The following is a 24,513-nucleotide window of genomic DNA, read 5'->3' as shown; positions in this document are numbered from 1 at the left end:
ATATCATACAAGACACTAATGAAAAGATTAGTCTTATTAGAGAAAGGATAAGTGTTGCTCAAGATAACAAAAAAGCTATGTTGATAAGCGTAAGAGAGAATGGACTTCTAAGTAGGTGACAAGGTATTTTTGCGAGAATCATCTTAGAAGAGTATATGAAAGAGTAGACATTGTTGCATATCTATTAGCTTTACCATCTGAATTATTTAAGATCCATAATGTCTTTTATGTTTCCATGTTTCACAAGTATATGCCCAATTCCTCTCATGTTCTTCATCAACAACCAATTCAATTAAAAGAAGATATGAGTTACCAAGAAAGACCAATAAAGACTAATGATGAGAAACAACAAGTGTTTCGCACTAGAGCCATTCCTTAGGTTAAGGTACAATGGGAAAATCACTTAGCAATGGAAGCAATTTAGGAATGCGAATAGGACATGCAGGCTCAGTATCATAAATTTTTCAATTAGGTATATAATTTTGAGGATGAAATTTTTAAAGTAAGGAAGGTTGAAATACCCAAAAATTTAGTCAATAGGTAAAATGTGCTTTGTTAGAAAGGGTTAAGCCAAAATATTCTTTTGTGAAGATTTATGGGGTTATGTGAAATTGTGTATAAGTATGGATTTTCCTTTAACTTATTAAATAAAGCCACTAGGCTTTCCTCTTCTTCTACAAGAAAATCAGAAGTGCAAAGGAGAAGAGATAAAATAGAGAAAGAAAGAAAGAAAGGGAGAGAAGAGAAGAAAGGAGAAAAAAAAGAAAAAAAGGGAAAACAAAGAGAAAGAAGAAGAAGGAGAAAAGGAAATTAACAGAAAAATAAGGATAGAGTATCCAATTTTCATTCAATTAACTTAGGTTTAATTTCACTGTTCAAATTTGGGGATTTTCAAAATTCTAACTATGTTGTTTCAAATTGGTGTGAATAGGTGAGGAAAGAGGAAGATTAGTTGGAGATTCCAACACTAGCTTTGAGTCTACTCAAATTAGTGAGTTGGAACAAAATTTTTATCTATAGTTTATTTTATGCGAATTTTATGGCTTAATTTTGAATTTTTAGAAATTGTAATATAGATTTTGGTGGAAATCTCTCACAAAATCAATAATTTATGCCAGGTATGATAACTTTAAGTGTTCTGCCTATGCAATATTTCATCTCAAGTATAATAGATTTAAGTGAATTGTCTGTGCAATATTTCATGTCAAGTATGACAAATTTGAATGTTTTGCCCAAGTGAGATACAACATATTGGATATAACAGCTATTCCTCGCTCTACTCATGTGGGGATGCCCACTAGATATGACAAATTTCTCTTAAGGATATTAGAACTGGTAAATAGTTCAAGTGATTATTTGGTGGGATGTTTTAAATAAAATAAATATAAAAATAAAAGTAAATAAATTACAAATTGTTGAACATCAAATATTTTGTTTAATATGATATTTCCCAAAATATATATTTGTAACCGTGTGACGTATGTTTTGTTAATTATTTTAGAATTCTAATATGCATAGAAACCATATCAATTAATTAATTAATATCACAATGATTATTGATTTGAATGTAAAATTTTATGACTGATTTGAGAAATCTATATAAGATAATGTTAGCATTGTTGAATTTTTCACAAATAGTGACAATGTGATTGTATGAGAGTTTCTTGTCCAGCATAACTAAGAATAGGGCCATTAATGCTTCTAGTTTGTTATATTTCTTTTTCTTGTTAAATGTTTGAACTTGAATAAGAGAATTATGTTATGAGCACTTTCAAGTTAATGTATATGATTGGGTTTGTGGTTTTAGGCATAATTAACTTGTGTTGGTTGAGTATAGCTTACAATCACGATGCCTTTAATCTTTCCTTTAGAATTTAACATCTTTGTGTTGTTGGTATATTAAGATATATTACTTTATTTCTCTATTGACATATGTTCAATATTCTCGAAAGGATTTATAAATTGTCAATGAGCCTTTTTAGCTCATTTTTATAAAATTTTTCCCCTCCAAGATTGTGTTGAGTTTTGCTGGGGTGTGCCACGACATAACATCTCTAGTAGGTGTCTCATTTTACATATGTTTTTATGGATTCCTTTTAAGAGATTTTATGTAAATGTTAAAAGGCTAGAGGCCTAATTAATACTTAACCTCATGATTTTGAAATGCAATCAGATGTTATTTTTTTGAGTGTGTAAATATGGTAAGGAAAGAGGTCTATACATGATGTTATAATAAGTGTTAAATATGTGTTACAGAATATTTTAAACAATTTTACAATTTGCATCTCACCCTACTAAGTCCTATAAGAGTATTAGTATGTTTGGAATTAGTAGGTTAGAACGAGTCCTAATAGTTTTTGTCGAAGGCCAGGGACAGACAAATCGACCAAATTTAGGGATAGAAGAGTGGTAAGAAGATGAATCAACACTTCCATCTCTAAATTCAACTTAATCGTGGCCTAATTGTGAGATAAAGGAGAGTCGGTTCATCTTCTCCTTCATCATATGATTCGGTCATATTTAGAGAGGGAAAGTGTCAACTTTATGGTTAGAGAGAGAGAGAGCATTGACAGAGAAGATGGCTATAAGCTAGCTCCGATCATCGGAGAAGCAAGGGAAAAAATGTAAACCCTACAAGGAAAATGTAACTTTTCAAAATTTAGATTTAAAAAAAATTGTAAGTTTTTAAAATTAATGAGGGGATAAAATTTTATTTTTTTAATATTATTAATTAAATGATAATCATACCTTTTAATTTAATAAATTTTATTAATTTTAATAACTAAAAAATAGATATTTGTTAGATATTGTCCGTTTTAGGCTTCAGGCCCTCATAGCTTTAAAACGCGTTTATTGAGTTAAGGGTTTCTAGCCCCTGTTTATATACAAGCTCAGTAAACAGAACGGGAACAATGTGGGACTTCAGGTCACAACACACCCCCCCATCGCTATTGTGCTGATAACATGTTATAAATATTATAGTATAATGAAAGATGATAAAGCTTTGAGAGAGATTTATTATAGAGCAAGGAAGAAATAAAAGTAAAGAAATTAAGGCAGAGAAATTGAGAGATTGATTTCTGGATAAAGAGAATATAAAAGTGAGAGATGAAAAGCAAGAAAGAAAATGGCAATTCGGATGAAAGGAAGCATATATTAATTGAGAGATGAGGGGAGGTATTTATACACAAATTTTTACCAACTCCCTTGACAATTTGGCTTGATCATATAAAAGGCATTTAATACCTTCCTTCAATTTTCCAATTCTATCATCATTTAGCCACCATTCCATAAATGCTTTCCCATGGAATTGGTTTGACTTGCTTAGGTGGAAAGCCACCTAGATATGTAACATGTTGTGACCTGAAGTCCCACATTACTCCCGTTCTATCTACTGAGCTTGTATATAAACAGGGGCTAGAAACCCTTAACTCAATAGACTCGTTTTAAAGCCGTGAGGGCCTGAAGCCCAAAGCGAACAATATCTGTTGGGCTGTTTATAATACGTTATCAGCACGATAGCGATGAAGGGGTGTGTTGTGACCTGAAGTCCCACATCACTCTCGTTCTGTCTACTGAGCTTGTATATAAACAGGGGCCAGAAGCCCTTAACTCAATAGACGCATAAGAAAACCTTGAGGCCCTAAAGGCCAAAGAGGACAATATCTATCGAGTGGCCCATGCAGGTCCTAACCTTGCGGGGGTTGAGCCTGAAGCCTCCCCCCCCCCCCCTTCGAATAGATGCGTAAGAAAACCTTGAGGCCCTAAAGGCCAAAGAGGACAATATCTATCGAGTGGCCCATACAGGTCCTGAACCTGTGGGGGTTGAGCCTGAAGCCTCGCCCTTCTCGAATAGACGCGTTTTAAAGCCGTGAGGGCCTGAAGCCCAAAACGGATAATATCTATTGGGCTGTTTATAACACGTTATCAGCACGATAGCGATGGGGGGTGTGTTGTGACCTGAAGTCCCACATCGCTTCCGTTCTATCTACTGAGCTTGTATATAAACAGGGGCCAGAAGCCCTTAACTCAATAAACGTATTTTAAAGCCGTGAGGGCCTAAAGCCCAAAGCGGACAATATCTGTTGAGTTGTTTATAATAATATTTAGGTTTTTGAAATTTGATAGATAGAAGTTTAAAAATTAACTAACCCTTGGGTGGGATTAAGTTTTCTGGCCTTTTTGGTTTTTCCTTTAAGAGCTCTACCCAAAAAAATCACCGTTGACTGTTGATTATGTTATTTATATCTATCAACAATTTATTCTTAAAATGTCCACCAAACTCTTGTTTTTTTCTTCGATTTCCAGTTTTTAATTACTAAAATGTTATAAATTTATAGCTACTCCCTGATTTTTGGCTAACATATTCAGATAACTCAAAGTCACCAAACATTTCTCCCTAAAAAGTATTACCTATCAAGAGTCCATGTTTCACTCTTTAAGGAAAATTTGTGATTAAATTTAGTCATAATAAGACTGAAACTTTGACTGACTTGAAGGGCACAACAGTCAATTGACAGAACTTGGTAAGACCAGACAGCTTGTGTATGAAGCGTTGGAAGGTCCGAACTCAAAGAATCCGCCTTTTTTCTCTCCCTTCACTCTTTCTCATTCACATTCTCCCTCCCTCCCTCCCTTGTTCTTGTTGCAATAAAAAAAAGCCCTAACTGAGCAAGAATGGCGAGTAATTCAACGGCCAACTTGGAAGATGTGCCCTCCGTAGATCTCATGACTGAGCTCCTCCGTCGCATGAAGTGCTCCTCCAAACCTGACAAACGTCTCATTCTCATTGGTAAGCTTCCTTCTACATCTTTCATTTTTCTCTTCAGATCCCTTTTTCATTTCTAATATATATGCGAAATTTTATATTTTATTCTGCTTACTTCTCGTTCAATATGTGTACATGTCAATGCTTGTTCATGGCTTAACAAAGTTTTTCTTTTTTGGGATAATTGTTCTTTGCAATAGAATTTGAAACGTTTTCGACTTGTTATCTTCATGGGTTTCGTTGTAAGTTTTTAGTAAGATTTTTATTCGTTTAAGGTAATTTGAATTGATTGAATGAGAAAGGTATTTTGTTTTACACTGGAATTTATCTGCAATATTTCTCTTCTAATAATTGATTGTGTTTGCCACGGCTTAGCATTTGCGGTTGTTATATGAATAGTTTTCTCTCTGTAATAATTGGAACATTGCATGATTGGCAGGCCCGCCGGGATCTGGAAAAGGCACTCAATCACCAATAATTAAGGATGAGTACTGTCTGTGCCACTTGGCAACAGGTGATATGTTGAGAGCTGCTGTTGCTGCTAAAACCCCGCTTGGGATTAAGGCTAAGGAGGCAATGGACCAGGTCAGAATTATTTTTCTTTTGAAAATGTTGTGTCATCTTCGTGGTTCTTGTTATTAGTGACTGATGGGTTCTTTGTAATGGTTTCTCAGGGACAACTTGTTTCTGATGACTTGGTGGTTGGCATTATGGATGAAGCAATTAAGAAACCCTCATGTCAGAAAGGTTTTATTCTTGATGGGTTTCCCAGAACTGTTGCACAGGCACAGAAGGTGCCACTTCCTTCTTAGTGGCTTGATTATGTGTGTACATGTTTATTGTTTATGAATGTGGGCGTTGATCTTCTAATAACTGAGTCTGTCCAGATTAGCTATATCATCTTCTAACTATACTGATGTTTACCTTATCTACAGCTTGATGAGATGCTTGAGAAGCAAGGAGTTAAAGTTGATAAGGTGCTCAATTTTGCAATTGATGATGCCATATTGGAGGAGAGGATTACCGGTCGCTGGATCCACCCTTCCAGTGGTAGGAGCTATCACACCAAATATGCGCCTCCGAAGGTTCCTGGTATTGATGATGTAAGTCAATATGAATTATTCTCTTCATACTTCTTTTAAATTCATAAATAGTTAGTCATATAGCTTATTTGCTAGGCATTTTGTGCTAAGTATCTGGAAAAAATGTAGAAGAAAGGGAGTAAGTAGAATTTTTAAGTTTAAATAAGGATTCCAGGTCCAGATGTCCGAGGAAAAGTATTTTTTGTAAGTGTAGCTTTGTTGGTGTTGTACGTAGAGACTGTATAGGTTGGCCATACCTGTCCTGATAACTAAAATACAGAAATTTAAAGCGAATTCTTGATTGAATAATGGTAGTCTGCATCGGCAAGAACACTGGAAGATTTGTGTTACAGTGATTGTAATTTATCTACTTACAGATCTAGATGTGCAGTGAAATATGTCATAAGAGTCTAGAACAAAAGAGAATTTTTCCATATGATGTCATCTTGTTCAAGTTAATCGTTCAAAAAATCTGGATCAAGTGAATGGTGTTTGTATGTGCATGGCTGGTGAACTCTGTGAACCCGTTGCAGTTTCTTTACCAATCCTTACTCATTTATTTCATGTAGGTGACTGGTGAACCTTTGATTCAACGTAAAGATGATACTGCAGCTGTTCTCAAGTCAAGATTGGAGGCTTTCCACAAGCAAACTGAACCGGTATACTGTCTATATTGCTTTCTCTTCTGCAAATACATCTCACAAGCTACTGTATATGGTATAATTTGGCAGTGAAGTCTAGTTCAATCTTTTGATCCTGAAAGACCTGACATCTGAATTGGTGACTACAGTGTAATTATTATCTTACTCCCGTTAGGCTATCCACTGAAAATTTTAGTTCATTTTTCTTACCACTGGAGAGCAACTATAGATGTCAAACTTGGCTCTCTTTAAGTCATCAGTTGTTTGCAGTCATCCTTATAATGCACATAAGAGTTTTTTGTGAGCCATAGGGGCATTGACCTATGATTTACTCTGCTATATTTTGATTATGCCTGTGATTTTATCAAATTGGTTATGCCCTTTTATGAGATTGAAGAAGTTCTGCAAATGCATGGCTTTTTCTTTTTTCCTAATCCATTTAATTTTTCTGTGCGACATTCAATATGCAGGTAATCGACTATTACTCCAAGAAGGGCATTGTGGCAAATCTTCATGCAGAAAAACCTCCCAAAGATGTTACAGCTGAGGTGCAGAAAGCACTTTCCTAGTGAAAGTGAGCCAAAGCTGAGGAATTTGCTGGGCATTCCTAGTTTTTTGTTCACATGTACTTGATATACTGTCGAATGTTTTCATCGGTGTTCCATTGAATGATTGCAAATATTGCGGCTGGCTTCCGTTTCTTAGATTTACACTCAAATAATAAACATCACAGATTTGGTTGGAGCTCAAGTTTTTCTTGTACTATTTTTTCCTCAATTTGGCGGAGATGGGTATATGGCATAATATTTCTGAAGGTGGAAAGTGACTAAGACCCGCCTGCACGGCCTTTTATAAGTTCAAAATTGTTCCACTGTTATATTGTCTGATAATGCTGATTATTAGCTTACTTGCCGCCTCTTCTCCACTTGATCTGAACCAGTTTAAATAATTGTATGATAACCAATCTTTCTTACCCGCAAATTTTTGTAACATTGAACATGAGATTATCTATGGGCAATGGGAAGTTAGAAATTGAACTCAACTTAGTTTTGACCCTTTGATTTGTAGAGAACACGTCTTCCAATACATAGCATACATTTGATCATCCCTATCATGGATGCAAAAATATTATGAATTATCTAAGTCAATGGGGTTAAGATGAAAAGAATTAAAAACGGATAAAATTTAACATACGTTATATTAAAAGCATGCAAAGGGTATGAAATACTTATAACATGATTCTTCAATATTTGATCAATAGATTTGGAAAATCTTTTTTTTTTCTTACATATCATAATTGGAAAACTGTTATGATTTTAATAAACATATTAGAGTTACTGAAGATAGCCGCAAAGTAATGCTCAAGTATGTACTATTTAACTATTTGTTTAATTTTGTATAGTATATTAGAAACTAGTGATATTTTTAAGGAGTATATGTATCATAATACTTTTCAAAATATATTTGGACAAATGAAACAAAATTCTAAAAAATATTAGAATGAAATTCATTTACTTTATGCTACTGTTATTGTCTTAGATCCTAGAGTGAAAAAATTATTAGATGCTATTAATGATAATTTGTTAATTACTAGCCATATTAATTGCATAGACAATATTAAAGAATTTATATTAAAAATATATAATATTTATGAAAATAAATATGAAAGATAGACACAAAGTTCAGAACCCGAGATAAGTTCTAGTAGTCCAGATAGAAGAAAGTCACACACATGGTCACTCTTACGCAAAGGTAAACACCCTGTCGATCAGAGTTCAAACTATGGTGAGTTTTGTAATTACCAATTATTATCCAGAAATTGTTAAACTATATGGTAATGAGAAATTAGATGTGTTGACATGATGAAAAGCAAATTACATAATCGGATCGTAGAAGATATCTTCGAATAATTTAAGAATCTGGATGTTAAGGACGAGTAGATAATGATATATATATCATACTTATATTTGTAATTGTATATTATGTAAATGAATTTATTTGTTATATATTATAATATTTTTGATGTAACTATGACATTCTTCCATCACGAGTGAGAAATTATTAATAAAAATGTTTAGAATATTGTGATTGGAAAATGAATTTTATTTAATTCTTTTAGTTAAAAAACTAAAAAAAAAAAAAATTGTTTTAAGGGCCTAAGACATGACTTAATATATATATGGTCATGTCGTGAGCCTCAAGTATTTTACGGGTTGGCTCAACCCAAAGACTCATAACTATACGAACCTTGGATCTGACACGACCTACTGTTATCTCTACTTTGAGATGAAAGATGTTTATAGGTTGGGTTGGGTCGTGTCTTATTTGGCTTGGTCTAGTGGGCTCACAAGGCATGCCAATTCAAGGTTCCCAATTTGGTAGGCCTTGCGAGTCGTATCAAGTCATTAGAATATCCAAATTTGGGGTACAACCTAGGACCTTCTAGACCATGCTTCTATGAGCCTTTAATGGGTCCGTTCATAAGTTGTGGTCCGCTTGTTATATTGTATAATTTTTATAAAAAAATTAAATTATTATTTTTTATAATCTTTTTAAACAAGGACAATGCTTTTGAAATTTTATTTAAATGACCTCATTTGTAGTGGAGGAAAATAATGGTTATATAATAGAAAATAAATAAACTCATACATATAAAAACAAACTCATATCATATCATAAAATTTACAAATATTAATATTTTACATTTTGTGTTATTTTAATATTTAAATTATTAAAATTTTAAAATACATCTTTAATAACTCGATTTTGTAGTTTGATATTTGTTGTCTCCCAATTATTCATGAACATAATTATTTTAATTATATTTGAATGTAAATTTGATATTTTGTATCTAAAATGTATATATTTGCACTAAAATTTAATTTTGTTGTTACAATAGATATCGAAAACACTAATAGGTCACGTGTTATGATAGAAAGCACAAGATAAATTTTTTATTTACTTTCCATCATGTTAGAATATTAAGCAGTTTTATTCATAATTTTAGCTTAATGATTAATATTAATGTAATTAGTAAATTTACCAAAATTAGAATTTAAACCTAAGCTTACCTTTGTCAGAATAGGCCACAAATGCATTTTGCCTTTATAAGAACATGTTGTTGAACTTCCCCGTGGTTACGATGTATGTTTTCATATTTAATTTTATAAATATAATACATTTCAAGGACAAATTTATTGACATGTTCAATTATTAATGATAAAGGTTTTAACAAATTTTCCCCATAATTTAAAACAAAATTTCAACTCTTAAAAGTTTAGTCTTATGATCTAATGTAGTAGATACATTAAATAATAATGGTATTTTTTTTTCAAAATATTAATTTTTTTCAAATTGTCATGAAATAGGTCCAACAATATTATGATATTTATATTATTTAATAATATAACTAATATCCATTATACGATGCAAAACTAAGCAAACAGTAGAATAATAAAAGTGGATTTTTTTAATGGTTTTAACATGTTTATTAAATCAAAACCAATTTCCCAATCACTTTTGTCAAATATATAGGGTTTTTAGGATCTTTTAGTTGTATATTAAAATATTGAATAATTATAGTTTCTTAACATAATTTTTATTTTTTCCTTTTTAATCTCATTTATTTACACATATGCAACCATTAGTTTTAATACACACAACCCTCTTTGGGTAGAAAATCACATATATTAAAATTAAAGAATGTATCATTACCATATGAAATATTTCATAAGTCGAGATAAATGAATTACTTTGACGGTTAAACATTTTAACAACCCATTAATTTATTTTTATGATATTGAGTAAAATTGTCCTACTAAAGATTTCATGAGATATCAACATTTATTATCTCTGACAATCTTTTAAAGCAAAGTTGCATCAAATACATTGAACAAACAACTATTTATAGAATTTTAATGCAAAATGCAGCAATTTATTGCAAAATAAAGTCATAGATGTGCTATAAATGAAATATAATACAATAAAATAAGCATTTGCACTTCTAGTAAACAAATAAACACTCGCACGTGCGAACACATGCTGGAAACTACCTTCATGCGTCATAAAACAATGTGACAGCGGAAAACATGCTCACTCATTAGGAAATAGCACTATGTGCTTGAACACGCCAAGGACATGCGTCCACCCATTAGGGATAGGTCCAATTTAGGTTTACCTAGTTTTCAAGTCAAACAACCCATTAAATTAACCTGGATTGACCTGTGATCGGTTAATGTGCTAACTATTGACCCTGGCTTTGGGTGACTTGTTGACTTAACAAGTCGAGTAATTGGGTCTTCCCAACTTGATTACTACTTGCGAATCAGCCAAGAACCCTAACCTCTAGCAAATGTCACCTACACCTAATTTAAACATTCTAATCAACGATCAGTCCAAAAACCATAAGGAAAATGATCATATACACTAGCAACAATGATCTAATCAACGGGGAATTGAGGTGAAGCCAAGACTGTTACCAAGTGTATCCAACCCTAATTTCGATTGATTTTGACTGAGTTTTAGTTCAAAAATATGTTTAAAATATGTCTTATCAACAAAAACACAAACAAATTATTTCCATGCCTAATTACCAACAAATTTGGTAAAATTTACTAAACCCCAATTCAAGAATTTAGCCAAAGTTCATCCAATTTCATGAAATTTATAGATTTTACAGCTTAAATGCATTGCTCTGATAACAAATGTAAGCAAAATCAGCATAACATCATAAAATTATAAAATTACAAATCATAATTATTCTACTCAATTTGCTTAATTTAATCACAATAAACTATAAAATCATATAATCCATGAATTAGGGATTAAGACAAACATGTTTGTGCTATTTTGTTGCAAAGAATTGATTCAGAAACAATGTAACACCCTTTCAGAAGTACTACCCTCCCGAGGAAGATGTCCCCAAATTAATTATTTTGTGCATGCATTTAATAAAAAATGTGTAATAAACTTCATAAAAACCTTTGTATGTACAGTTAGATACATAAACAAAAGTTGTCAAATCAATAAAAATAAAAGTTGAAATCCAATTGTATGTATAGTTAGATACATAAACAAAATCATAATAAAATAAAAGCTAAAGAAATGAAATGACAAAAATTTCGTTACTCTTCTATACCTGTAAACCGCTGCTTATCTCATAACTATCACGATTACTTGTACCTACATACATGAAAGTAAGGGAATGAGTAGTGAAGCACTAAATAAGTAGGAGACTCTACTATTACTTATTGCTTAAATCTCTCGATATGCCTTCAGTCTCAACCCATATTATCTTTGTCATCTGGAGTCGGCATTAAAGTCATCTATGTATGATGACAGGGTCATGTGTACTATCTCTATACTCATACTGTACTCTAGGGAATATTTAGGTTATAGGTCATAACTCTTGGGTTAAATTTTTTCCTGTTTGGTTACTAAGTAACCACTCTTTGGGTTCTTATTTGATGTGACTATACTGAACTCATTGAAAGCATTTGAATTTGAAAGTTGTAACTGTAATTATATACTAGATCAATTAGACCAAATTGAATATAAGGATTTGACACCTTGCCTATGTGAGCTATCACTTTATTTCACTACACCAAACTATATCTCAACTAGGCTCTACTATAAGCATGTACTATACTACGAGTTTGGTGTCCTATTGTGAACATGTCTTACTATAGGCGTTTTAAGGATTGTGTACTCATGAGACCCCTTCGTAATGATCATATGATGTTTAGCATGCAGGCATCTCGAGCCTTAACTTAACTTGACTTGCTTTTAATTCCACTTAAATATATCTCATGCCATTTTATAATTTAACTTTTAAGCACATAGAGTACTACTACATACCAGAATCTTTTTACTAGTTGTCATGATAACCCATGTATTCTTAGCCTATTTCTTTTTTCTCTTTTTCTTTAATATGCTCTACACACACAGGTGTGAATATATGCACACACGGGGAAATGTCTATTTATTTTTATGTACATAGCTAACTCCTCGTGGCATCTTTCCATATGTTAATTTTTCTAGATTCATCGGTATGTGTCCTTACAAGTATTTATTTCTCTTTTCTTTTCTATTCTCTCTTTGACCACACTACTTCTTAGAGATATTCTAGTTATTTACCCTGCACACAGTCATGCTAAAGCTACACACGAGATATCCACGCATCCTAGTTGATCGCTTATTAGTCAATATTGTCCAACTATCATTTGAATACTAGAGAAACTCAATTTGAATTCTAGAGTTCACACACACGAGCATGTATCCCACACCACACAGGTGTGTGTCAAACCCATAAAATTGATAAGTTAACCTAAAATCATAGTCTCAAGCTTGAATCTAAATATGTCTTAACTTAATCTATCATGTTGTATATCTATATGTAGATAATCACATATTCATTCATCCAACATATAACATCAAGCCATAATTCAATCAATCTTAAAACTTATCCAACACAATACAATACCATGTGTTTTACCCCATCATCAAGTGATTATCATTACTGAACAAGTTTAAAACTAATTAACTCACATCATCTTATACAAACAAGCAATTAATCATCTTGTTCTCATCACATCTAGTCGACAAGGCTCATTCAATAACAAAGTTCATCACACACATAAAGACTTTTTAATAGACAAGGATTTATATACATGTAAGAATACTCACAGCAAAATTATCACACGAAATAAGTATTCACATCTAAACTAGTTAAGGGATAAATTCTCAATTCATGGAAGGCTAAAACTCAAAGCAAAAAGGAAGCGATAGTTACCTCTATTCACAATAAGTAGAAATCATAAGTAGGCCTCCTTTTCTCTTCTTTCCTTGTCACCACGTTGCCAAAATCAAGCCATTGGAATCACTACACAAAAGTTAGACTATCAAACTCCTTCCTCTCTCTCTTTTCTGGAAATTTCATGCATCTAAGGTTGGGAAATCATATACCTAAAGGCAGCGAACGTGCCTTATATAAATTGGATTCACATAACTTGACACACAATCGTGTATCCTCCTTTAAATAGTTGTGTGTCAAGCAATTTAAATTTTATGTAGAGTCTCCTCACCTGGTTGATATAACAATGACACATGGGCATAACCTCACTATGCACAACCCTATGTCACTGAAAACTCATATTTTGACTTTCAATTCAAATTGAATCATGCATATATCAAATAAACTTGGACATAAAGATTATCTTGCCTTCAAGATATACTTGTGGGTCTTATAATTTCTCCTTTATTATTGGAATTTCATTTTTGGAATTCACTAAAAATAGCTTAGGATGTTTCTCTCTCATAGTCTACACTATCTCCTAGGTAGCTTTCATTAACTTGTGATTCCTCCAGAGCACTTTGACCTAGGGAATCTATTAGTTCCTTGCTATATAATCCTTTTATCTAGGATCTGAATCGGTCTTTCATTATAACTTAAGTCTTTTGATAACTTAATATTCTCTATCTTCAACACATGGGAAGGATCACCAATGTACTTGTGTAATGATAAGACATGGAACATACCATGAATATGGTCCATACTTATTGACAACATAAACTTATAAGCTACCTTACCGACCTGCTCCATGAATTCATATGTGTTGATAAACTTGGGAGCTAATTTACCCTTTCTCCCGAATCTCATCATATGCTTAGATGAGGCTACTCAAATGAAAACTCTGTTATCCATAATTGAACTCTAGATTTTGATGTCTTTGGTCAACATAGCTCTTCTATCGATCCTAGGTCTATTTCATTCTCTATATGACTAATTAAATATTTTAAATCATTTTTTAAGTCAATTTCGATCCAATAGATTGAACCAAGGTGTTTCTCTCACCCAACTCATCCTAATGTAGAAAAGAACGATACTTCCTACCATACAACACCATATGAATCATCGTTGAATAACTATTATTATATGTGAACCCACTAAAAGCAATATCTCAACCTAACTCACCCTATGGTTTAAACAGCAAGCTCAAAACATGTCCTCTAACACCTAATTGGTCCTCTCTATCTAACCACCTATTTACAAGTGATAGGTTGTATTAAATCTCAAATTAGTGTCAAATGATCTGTGCAAAATTCTTAAAAAACTAACACAAATCTAGTGTCTCTATTATGTTCTTAGGCACACCATGCAATCTAACAATCTCTTGAACATATAACTTCCCTATTTGATCTTTAGGGATGGTGTCCTTAATAGGTAGAAAATGCGTTGTTTTAGTTAGCCTACCTATTATTATCCACAATTCATTAAGACCACTCTAAACCTTTTAGAGCCCACTAATGAAGTCTATGGAAATATGCTCCTATTTCCACTCAAGTACACTCAATGGTTGTAGTAATCTTGACGGTCTTTGATGTTTAATTTTAATCTGTTGGCAAGTGAGACACTTGGCAACATACTCACCCACATCTCTTTTCATTTCAGACCACTAGAAATTCCTCAAATCTTTATACATCTTTACACCCTTAATATGGGCAATGTAAAGAGAATTATGAGCCTCTACAAGAATCCTTTGCCTTATTCATTAAAGGAACACAAACCCTACCTTTGAATTTGATAACACCATCTACCATCTATCATCTAAAAATTTGTCTCAAGACCATCTTGAATCCTTTGTGATCTTTGCTTAAACTAATCATCTTGAAGTTAGGTCATCTTGATCCTTTCCACCAATATGGATTCGATCTCTAATATGGTAATAGCCTCAATTACTAAGTCAATCTACTCCTAGTCTAGATTTGTCTGAATCTCTCTTTGAACCATTAACTATGGCAAAAACACTTTTCTACTAAGGGCATCTACAACTACATTAGCTTTGCCCAAATAATTTTTGATATCATAGTCGTAATCCTTCACTAACTCAAGTTATCTTATCTATCTTATGTTAAGTTCTTTCTGAATGAAGAAATATTTGAGGCTCTTATGATTAGTGTGTTTATTGCCTTTTACCCCATATAAATAGTACCTTCAAATCTTAAGGGCAAACACTATTACTACCAATTTCAAGTCATGAGTGAGGTATTTAGTCTTAAAATCTTTCAACTGTCTTAAGGAATATGCTATTACCCTACCTTGTTGTATCAATATCGCTCAAAACCCACTGAGAGATACGTTGGCGTACAAATCATACTTGAGCCCTTCCTTTGGTAGGGGTAACACTGGGGTAAAAGTCAATCTCTTTTTTAACTCTTAGAAACTCTACTTGCAAAAATATAACCACTAAACCAAAATTTCCTTACTAGTGAGAGTTCTAAGAGATCTTGTTAGCTTGGAAAACCCCTAAACAAATCTTTTGTAGTACCCTACCAAATCTAAAAAACTATAGACCTCTTTGACTGTCTTCAATCTCTGCCAGTCTAACACTATCTTAATCTTACTTAGGTCTACTAATATACCCTCTACTGGAGCCACATGCCCTAAGAATGCTACTCTATCTAACTAGAATTTACACTTGGAAAACTTTGCATACAGTTGTTTCTCTTAACCTCAACGAAGTAAATCTTAGGTACAACTTAATTTCCTTACTACTCCTTGAGTACACCAAAATGTAATTGATGAAGACTAGTATAAGCTTGTATAAGTAGTCATGGAATACTCTATTTATCAAATCCATAAACACTACAGGGCATTGATTAGTCCAAATAACATCACTACAAACTCAAAGTGGCCATACCTCATCTGGAAAGTTGTCTTGGATATATCCTACTTAGCTACCTTTATTTGATGATAGCTTGACCTTAGATCGATCTTGGAAAACACCATTGACCTTCTTAACTAGTCAAATGGGTAATCTATTATAGATAGTAGGTACTTATTCTTCATTGTTACCTTGTCTAGCTCTCAGTAGTCTATACATATCCTTATGGACCTATCTTTCTTCTTGACAAACAGGATAGGTGCTCCCTAAAGAGAGTGACTTAACCTAATAAAACTATTCTCTAATAATTTCTAAAGCTATTTTTTTTTACTCTTATAACTTTGTTAGGGCCATTTTGTAGGGCGCCTTAGAAATAGGTATTGTACCTGTTGTCAGCTCAATGCTAAACTTTAGCTCTTAATAAGAGCTAATCATGGTAACTCTTTCAAGAAGACATTTGGAAACTCTTGAACAACTAGAATTTGATCAATACTTGGGCCTAACTCTACCTTACTTACCACATGATCTAAAAAACCTATACACATATTTTTTAAACATTTTTCTTACCTTTACTACACTGATCATGATGTTTCTGATGTGCCTTTCACTGAACTCAAACTGGTTTTCACCTTTTTTCAACATTTCTTACACTGGCAGTCAATCTTAACTTTATTTCTCCCTAAGAATTTTATCCTTAGAATCATGTTAAAGTTTGACATCTCAAATGCTATCAAATCCACTAGGAGTTATCTACCCTATAATTTTATCATTTGTCCCATCTAAGAGTAAGCGGGTCTAGGTACCTTGTAAAATTTTTAAAAATCAAAATCAAAACTAGAATAAACTAGTTCTTAGAAATAGGAGCCAAAATCTAGAACCTATAAGATTGGTTCCTGGTATGAACTGACCTTACAGGTTTTAGGTAAGTTATGATTCTTACCTAGAACCTATGTGTGTGTGTATATATATATATATAAAATAATCTAAACATCATAGCCACCAATAACAACAAAATTAACATATCATACTTACTGATCCTTAATACAACTAATCTTAGAAAAGTCTAAGTAGAAAGACTAAAACAAAATACCTAAATGAAAATGCAAGTATAAACAAAAAGAAAGCAACAAGCATTAAAGATGAAGGAACATCTTCTCACCTAAAGATTAGTTAGCACAAAAGAATAGAGATTGGGAGGGAAGCAATGAAGCAGGCAACTAAAGCTAGAAAAGAAAGGGAAAGAATAAAAAATAGGTAAAGTTAATGCATTAATTTTTTTTTTAAATTATTGGGTTAGGTACTAGACCCAATAATGTGTATAAGAGAATTGGGTCAGTTCTAGTTTGGTTCCAATTCCTAAGAGCAAATAATCGAAACCAATCCTAGAAGCTATAGGTTCCTTTACTTTATTATCTAAAATGTACCCTGTTTTCTTCTATTCTAGATAGGAACCAAAACCGATCATTGGGTACTCGATGGTTTTGCTTCTAGCAAAGTAATTCCTAGTCCCATCAATATCTCATCATTTACTAATGGTCCCCTATTAGGTAACTCTATCTTAACTTTTTGGGCCATCTTAGTTATACTCCTAATCTCTATACTAAACTTTTGGCTACAAAATAATGCATAACACCATAATCAGTTAAAATGTAAATAGAAGTACCAAGGTAAGAAATCTGACATGTAATTGTTGTTGGGTTGGAGCTTAGCCATACATCCTATTAACCAACACCTCAACCTTCAAAGTCTGACTTAATGCCTTACTATAAGTTTAGGGTGATTGTGCACCTATCATGACATCTTGGCCTATAGCTAGATCGAACCCGTACACAAATTTGTTCATGCACCATATCTTAATATTAGCTATCTTAGGGCATATCTAACTAAGTGGTTGAACTTATTGGAGTATTCCTTCACTGAATACATACCCTATGTCAATATAAGAAACTTCTAAGCTTGGATACATGTCATATCTGCTCCATTGTACACAACCTTAAATCTCTTTCTAAACTCTAACTAAGACATTTATGAAATCTTGGTTGTCTCCTGAACTAGGTTCCATGAATTTTTGAAGAAGTACATGGCATATCCGACTTTTTCTTAATCTCTCATGTCAAATAGGACTATAACACTCTTTATTAATAATAGTCACTCTTCAATTGTAATTGAATCTTTAGCTCCATCAAATTTTTGTAGTTGGTACATATTGGATAAATTGAAAACAAGATGTAGCTAAGTCATAGTTGGTGCTACTATTAGTGCTAAAGTCACCTCTACTGAGCTTTAAGCCTGTGCTTGTGGTATATGAGTCAACTCACTAACCTAAATAAAAGCACATTCATGCTCCCTAAATATCTCTCTAAATATAACATTAACATCATGGGCATTTAAACCTTCTTGGGGAACTCAAGGTGCTGCCCCTTTACTCTAACTCCTCTGTGGGTTATCAATCCGGATATTTCTGGTGTTAGCTCTAGTTTTCCTTATCTTTCCTAAAAAATCCACAACTATAAGGCTCTATAAAAACTTAACAGGTATAATGAAATTTATTTACATTGATCAATTGTGAGTGTGGTCAGTATGGAATAAGGGGCTTACATTCCTACTATATTTAACTACACATACCCTTAAGACATTTTTTGGGTACCAAAATTATGCTCTGATACCACTTTGTAATACCTCTTCCAAAAGTATTATCCCCCCAAGGAAGATGTCACCAAATTAATTATTTTAAGCATGCATTTAATACAAAATGTGTAATAAAAATGTGTAATAAACTTCATAAAAACTTTTGAATAAGCTCATTTATTAAACTTGCAAAAATTACTAAAATGCCCTTATCAAAACAAATCGAAAGTGTACAAAAGATGTCTAATTAACAAAAATAAAAACTGAAATCCAACTATATGTCCAGTCAAATACATAAATAAAATGATAATAAAATAAAAACTAAAGAAATAAAATGATGGAAATGCCCTCGCTACTCTATACCCGTGGACCGCTGCTCATCCCACAACTATCATGATTATCTGTACATGCATAGATGAAACTAGGGGAGTGAGTGGTGAAACACTCAATAAGTAAGAGACTCTATTGTTACTTATTGCTTGAATCCTTCAAAATGTTCTCAATGTCGACCTCTACTATTTTTGTTATCCAGAGTCAACATTAAACTCTTTTGTGGATGATGGTGAGTCATGCGTACTATCTCTATGCTTATACTATCCTCTAAGAAATATCTAGGCAATATGTCACAACTCTCAGATCAAATTGTGCCCTATTTGATCACTAAGGAATCACTCCCTGAATTCTTATTTGGCATAGCCATACTGAACTTGGTGGAAGCATCTAAATTTGAAAGTTGTAAATGAAACTGTATACTAGGTTGATTAGACTAGATCGAATATAAGGATTTGACACTTTGGTCATGTGAGCTAACTCTCTATTCTATTACACCAAATTGTATCTCAACTAGGCTCTACTATAACCAAGTACTTTATTGCGGGTCTAGTATTCTACTATAGACATGACTTACTACGAGCAGTGTAGGGATTGTGTACTTATGGTGCTTTCTCATAAAGATTCTATAATGTAGTATGTATGCATCTCAAGCTTTATCTCAACTTGGCTCATTTTCGCTTCCACCTAAACGTATCTCATGCCATTTTATAATTTAACTTTTAAGCATGTAGGGTATTACTCATACTTAGAATCTTTTACTAGTTCTCGAGACGATCCATGTATCCTTATCCTATTTCCCTTTCTTTTTTTCTTTAATCTGTTATACACACACAAGTGTCTATCTATAGACACACAGGGGTGTGTCTCTTTGCTTCCATGCACAGGCTAATTTGTCATGGAATCTCTCGGTGTGTTAACTTTTCTATACACATGTGTGTGTGCTCTTAGGCACACGGGTGTATGTCTCTACAGGTATTTTTTATGTTTTCCTTTTTTATTACTCTTTGACTACACTACTTCTCAAAGGTATTGTAGTCATTTTACTATATACACGATCATGCTAAAGTTACACACAGGATGTCCATGTGTCTTAGTTCAACGCTTGCTGGTCAATAACATCTTATTGTCATTGAAATATGGGAGAAACTCAACTTAAATTCTGGATTTCGCACATACATAAGTGTGTTTCATACCACATGACCATATGTCAAACCTAGAAAACCAATGAGTTAACCTAAAATCGCAGTCTCAAGCATGAATCCGAATATCTCTTAACTTAATTTGTCATGTTGTATATCTATGTACAAATAATCACATATTTATTCATCCAACATATAACATCAAGCCATAATTCAATCGATCTCAAAACTTATCCAACAGAACATAATACCCTCACATGTTTTGCCTCATCATCAATTGATCATCATTAGTGAGCAAGTTTAAAATTGATTACACTTACATCATCTTATACAAACAAGCAATTAATCATCATGTTTTCATCACATCTAGTTGGTAAGGCTCATTTAATAACATAAACTTCATCACACACACAAAGACTCTTTAATAGACACAGATTTATATACATGTAAGAATACTCAGAGCAAAATCATCACACAAAATAAGTATTCACATCTAACTTGTCAAGCGATAAATTCTTCATTGATGGAAGGTTAAAACTCAAAGCAAAAAAGAAGCCCTACTTACCTTTATTTGCAGTAAGTAGCAAACAAAAGCAAGCCTCTTTCTCTCTTCCTTCCTTGTCACCACGTCATCGAAATCAAGTCGTTGAAACTACTACACAAAAGCCAGAATATCAAACTCTCTTTTCTCTTTCTCTCTTTTTTTTATGGAAATTTCATGTGTCTAGGGTTGGGAAATCATATCCCTAAAATGCATCGAATATGCCTTATATAAATGGATTTGCATAACGTTACACACGGGCGTGTATCACCCCATACAGGGACATGTGTCACACAATTTAAATTTTATGCGGAATCTCCTTACTAGGCTAACATGACAATGACACACAGGTATAACTCACTATACATGACATGTGTCAATGAAAACTCACACTTTGACTTTCAATTCACATTGACTTATGCATATAGTAAATAAACTTGGACATAAAAACTATTTTGCCATCGAGACGTACTTGTGGGTGTTACAAACAATTGATTGTCAATCTAAAACAAAATTTTTATTATTCTAGTTTTCAAAATGCATAGCAAAATGAGGTGCCAAAGACTTTTACATGTTATATTATAAAAAGTTAGAGAAAGAGGACACTGCCTTTCTTTTATTTAATACTAAAAGGGTAATTAGACTCTCCCATTAAAAAGCCTAACAATCTTTATTGGCCCACACTTATAATCCAAGTTAATAACTATAATATGAAGTGTATTAGTCTATTTCTGAATGATCACATCGAGCTCATAAAATAAATTCTTTATGGACTACACATTCATTTGGTTTTATTAAATAATCCAAAAATTTAATCAATGTATGCCCACATTATTCTAATAATAAGTAATAGCATGTCTTATTGTTCCCATTTCATTATTTGTTAAACTCATGGGTCCAACAAGCTCATAGGTCATGCCAAGCCAGGGCTCCCAGTTTGGTGTGCCTTGCGAGCTCTATTGAGGCATTAAAATATCCAAACTTGGAGTACAACCTAGGACCTTCTAGACCATGCTTTTGTGGGCCTTTAAAAATTAAATTGTTATTTTTTATAATCTTTTTAAATTAAACAAGAACAATGCTTCTGAAATTTTATGTAGACCTCACTTGTAGTGGAGGAAAATAATGCTTATATAATAGAAAAATAAACAAACTCATATTATATAATAAAATTTACAAATATTAGTATTTCACTTTTTTACTCATTTTTCATATCTAAATTCTTGAAATCTTCAAATATATCTTCAGTAACTCGATTTTGTAGTTTTATATCTGTTGTCTCCCAATCATTCATGGACATAATGCTTTTAACTATATTTAAATATAAATTTGACCTTTGTAATCTAAAATGTATCCATTTACGCTAAAAATTAATTTTGATATTATGGTAGATATCGGAAATGTTAGTAGATCACATGCTATGATAAAAAACACAAGATAAGTTTTTTATATACTTTCCATCATATTAGAATATCAAACTTTTTAATTCATAATTTCAGTGTAATGATCAATATTAATGTAATTAGTAAATTTACCAAAATTAGAATTTAAACCTACTAGCTACTTATCTTTTGTCAAAATAGACTGCAAGTGCATTTTGTCTTTGTATAAACATGTTGAACTTACTCGTGGTAATGAATTGAGTAATGTTTTCATATTTAATTTCATAAATATAATACATTTTCAATTGTTAAGGATAAAGGTTTTCACTAATTTTCCATATAACTTAAAACAAAATTTCAACTCCTAATAGTTTAGTCTTAGGATTTAATACAATAGATACACCAAACAAATAATAGTGTTTTTTTTTTCCAAAGCATTAATTTTTTTCTGGTTGTCATGAAATAGGTCCAAAAATGTTATGATATCTACATTTTTTAATAATATAACTAATATTCATTATAAAATACAAAACTAAGCAATTAGTAAAATAATAAATTTTAGAATATTGATCAGTAGATTTATTTAATGGTTCTAATATATTCATTAAAGTAAAACCAATTTTCTAACATGTTTGGTTAAATATATAAGATTTTTAGGATCTTTTAATTTTGTATTAAAATATTGAATAATTGTAGTTTCTTAATTCTTCACAAGATTTTAATATTAAAAAAGTTGTTGTAAATATGATAAAAATTATGAGTAAAGGATATTAAACTTTAAGTAAAAGAAGAAGATAAAAGAAGTATATATGAGTATAATAAAATGAAAAGTTGAAGAACGAGAACTTGGGAGATTTGGATGAAAAGTATATCAGGTATGTATCTTCCAAATGAAGTGAGAGGGGAGTATTTATACAAATCATGGCCGCCTTCCAGACAAGCATATGGCCATTTTCAAAGCAAATTTTTCAAGGCCATTAATGCGTTCACATTACATTTTGGCCAAACTTTCTTCTCACGAGGTGGAAAAATCGACCTTTTATAACAAAAGTTAAATTTTAATGAGTTTTAACATTAATTTTTAATTTTTTTCCTTTTTAATCCCATTTATTTACACGTTAAATTATATGCTTGTAAATGTCTAGAAAATGATGAAATATAAGTACTAGCATGTCTTATTGGTCCTATTTCATTATTTGTTAAACTCTTTCTGTCTTGTATAATTAAATTTATTATATAAAAAATATATCCAATACGAAATAATTTACCTTCAAAAGGTAAACTTAAATGATACACTATTAAATCAATAACTTTATCATTTGATTTAGCATTATCAAAATGTAATTAAAAAAATACTTTTATTTATTTTATATGAAAAATATTAGTTAATGTTTGATAAATGGTTACACTATTATTAGGAAATCTTAATAATTTAAATGCAATATATTTTTTTTTCGTATTTGTCAATCTGAATTAATAAAATGAGTTGCTGCTCAAACATATCCTAAAAGTCTCGATCATTAGATTTCTATAAATCTCAAGACATTAAAAACAACATTACTAAAATTACGTAACTTATTTATAGTTTTTACTTTCATTAATTAAATTACATCATAACTTATTATAAATCTAGAAATTCTTTTAAATATTGGTTGAATATAATTTTACATAAACCACTCTAATATAGTACTGTCAACATAAGAGAAGGTTGATTAACAACAATAAACTACCTGACTAAATAATCTCATATAACCTGTTGACTATACGTAAAGATTGAGGTTTTTAATCAAACTATTGATTTTTCTCATTGTTAAAATAATCAAATTGATTAAATATATTTGAATTGGGCTCCGTTCTAACACAAATTTGGAGTAGGAAATATAAAAATTACTAAAATATTAAAGAGAACTGAAAACAAAATACTTGAGAATTGATATAACGAGATTGAAATTGAGAAATTAAGTTAATAATTGAATTGTGTGAAGAGATTATGAATTACGAAGTGTATTTTTTTAAAGAAAAATTAACAAAATACAAAACAAAAACAGAAAAAATAATATAAAATAAGCAAGTAGGCGTAAGACTGCTTCAGAAAATTGAACCGTGATCCGTTGGGGAAGGGTTGCGGGCTATGCCAAACCAGCCCCCAAACGCCCAAACCTTTTTCACAGGCCTCCAAGAGGCCTGAAAGCCTGCTCAACCCGCGGGCCACGCTATTATCTGAGGAGGCCGGGCGGAGCCTCTAACTGAGATAGTCATATTTGATGCTGGAGCTGAATCTAGCACAAGGAACCATAAAATTAAAACCAAATATAGAGCATAAATTACTAGCACAGA

At 32.0% G+C, this 24,513-nt stretch overlaps 1 protein-coding gene across 1 annotated transcript; it reads left to right on the top strand.

Annotated features, from left to right (window-relative positions):
• Positions 1 to 4,569: 4,569 nt before the first annotated feature.
• Positions 4,570 to 7,398, top strand: LOC123204101 (adenylate kinase 4). Its single transcript, XM_044620658.1, has 6 exons — positions 4,570 to 4,792; positions 5,208 to 5,353; positions 5,443 to 5,562; positions 5,704 to 5,871; positions 6,420 to 6,509; positions 6,962 to 7,398. Exons 1-6 carry the CDS (start codon positions 4,678 to 4,680, stop codon positions 7,058 to 7,060), a joined length of 738 nt encoding a protein of 245 aa, XP_044476593.1. The 5' UTR covers positions 4,570 to 4,677; the 3' UTR covers positions 7,061 to 7,398.
• The last annotated feature ends 17,115 nt before the right edge of the window (positions 7,399 to 24,513 follow it).

This window comes from Mangifera indica, chromosome 20 (assembly GCF_011075055.1).
Source record: "Mangifera indica cultivar Alphonso chromosome 20, CATAS_Mindica_2.1, whole genome shotgun sequence".
NCBI lineage: Eukaryota > Viridiplantae > Streptophyta > Magnoliopsida > Sapindales > Anacardiaceae > Mangifera > Mangifera indica.
This window is presented reverse-complemented; position numbering and strand designations above follow the sequence as displayed.

What these genes read in the sequence shown, in the direction of transcription:
- LOC123204101 (XM_044620658.1), top strand. Translation starts at nt 4,678, where the DNA reads ATGGCGAGTAATTCAACGGCCAACTTGGAAGATGTGCCCTCCGTAGAT. An exon ending in AGGTTCCTGGTATTGATGAT is followed by an intron (nt 5,872 to 6,419) that starts GTAAGTCAATAT and finishes TATTTCATGTAG; the next exon opens with GTGACTGGTGAACCTTTGAT. An exon ending in TCCACAAGCAAACTGAACCG is followed by an intron (nt 6,510 to 6,961) that starts GTATACTGTCTA and finishes TTCAATATGCAG; the next exon opens with GTAATCGACTATTACTCCAA.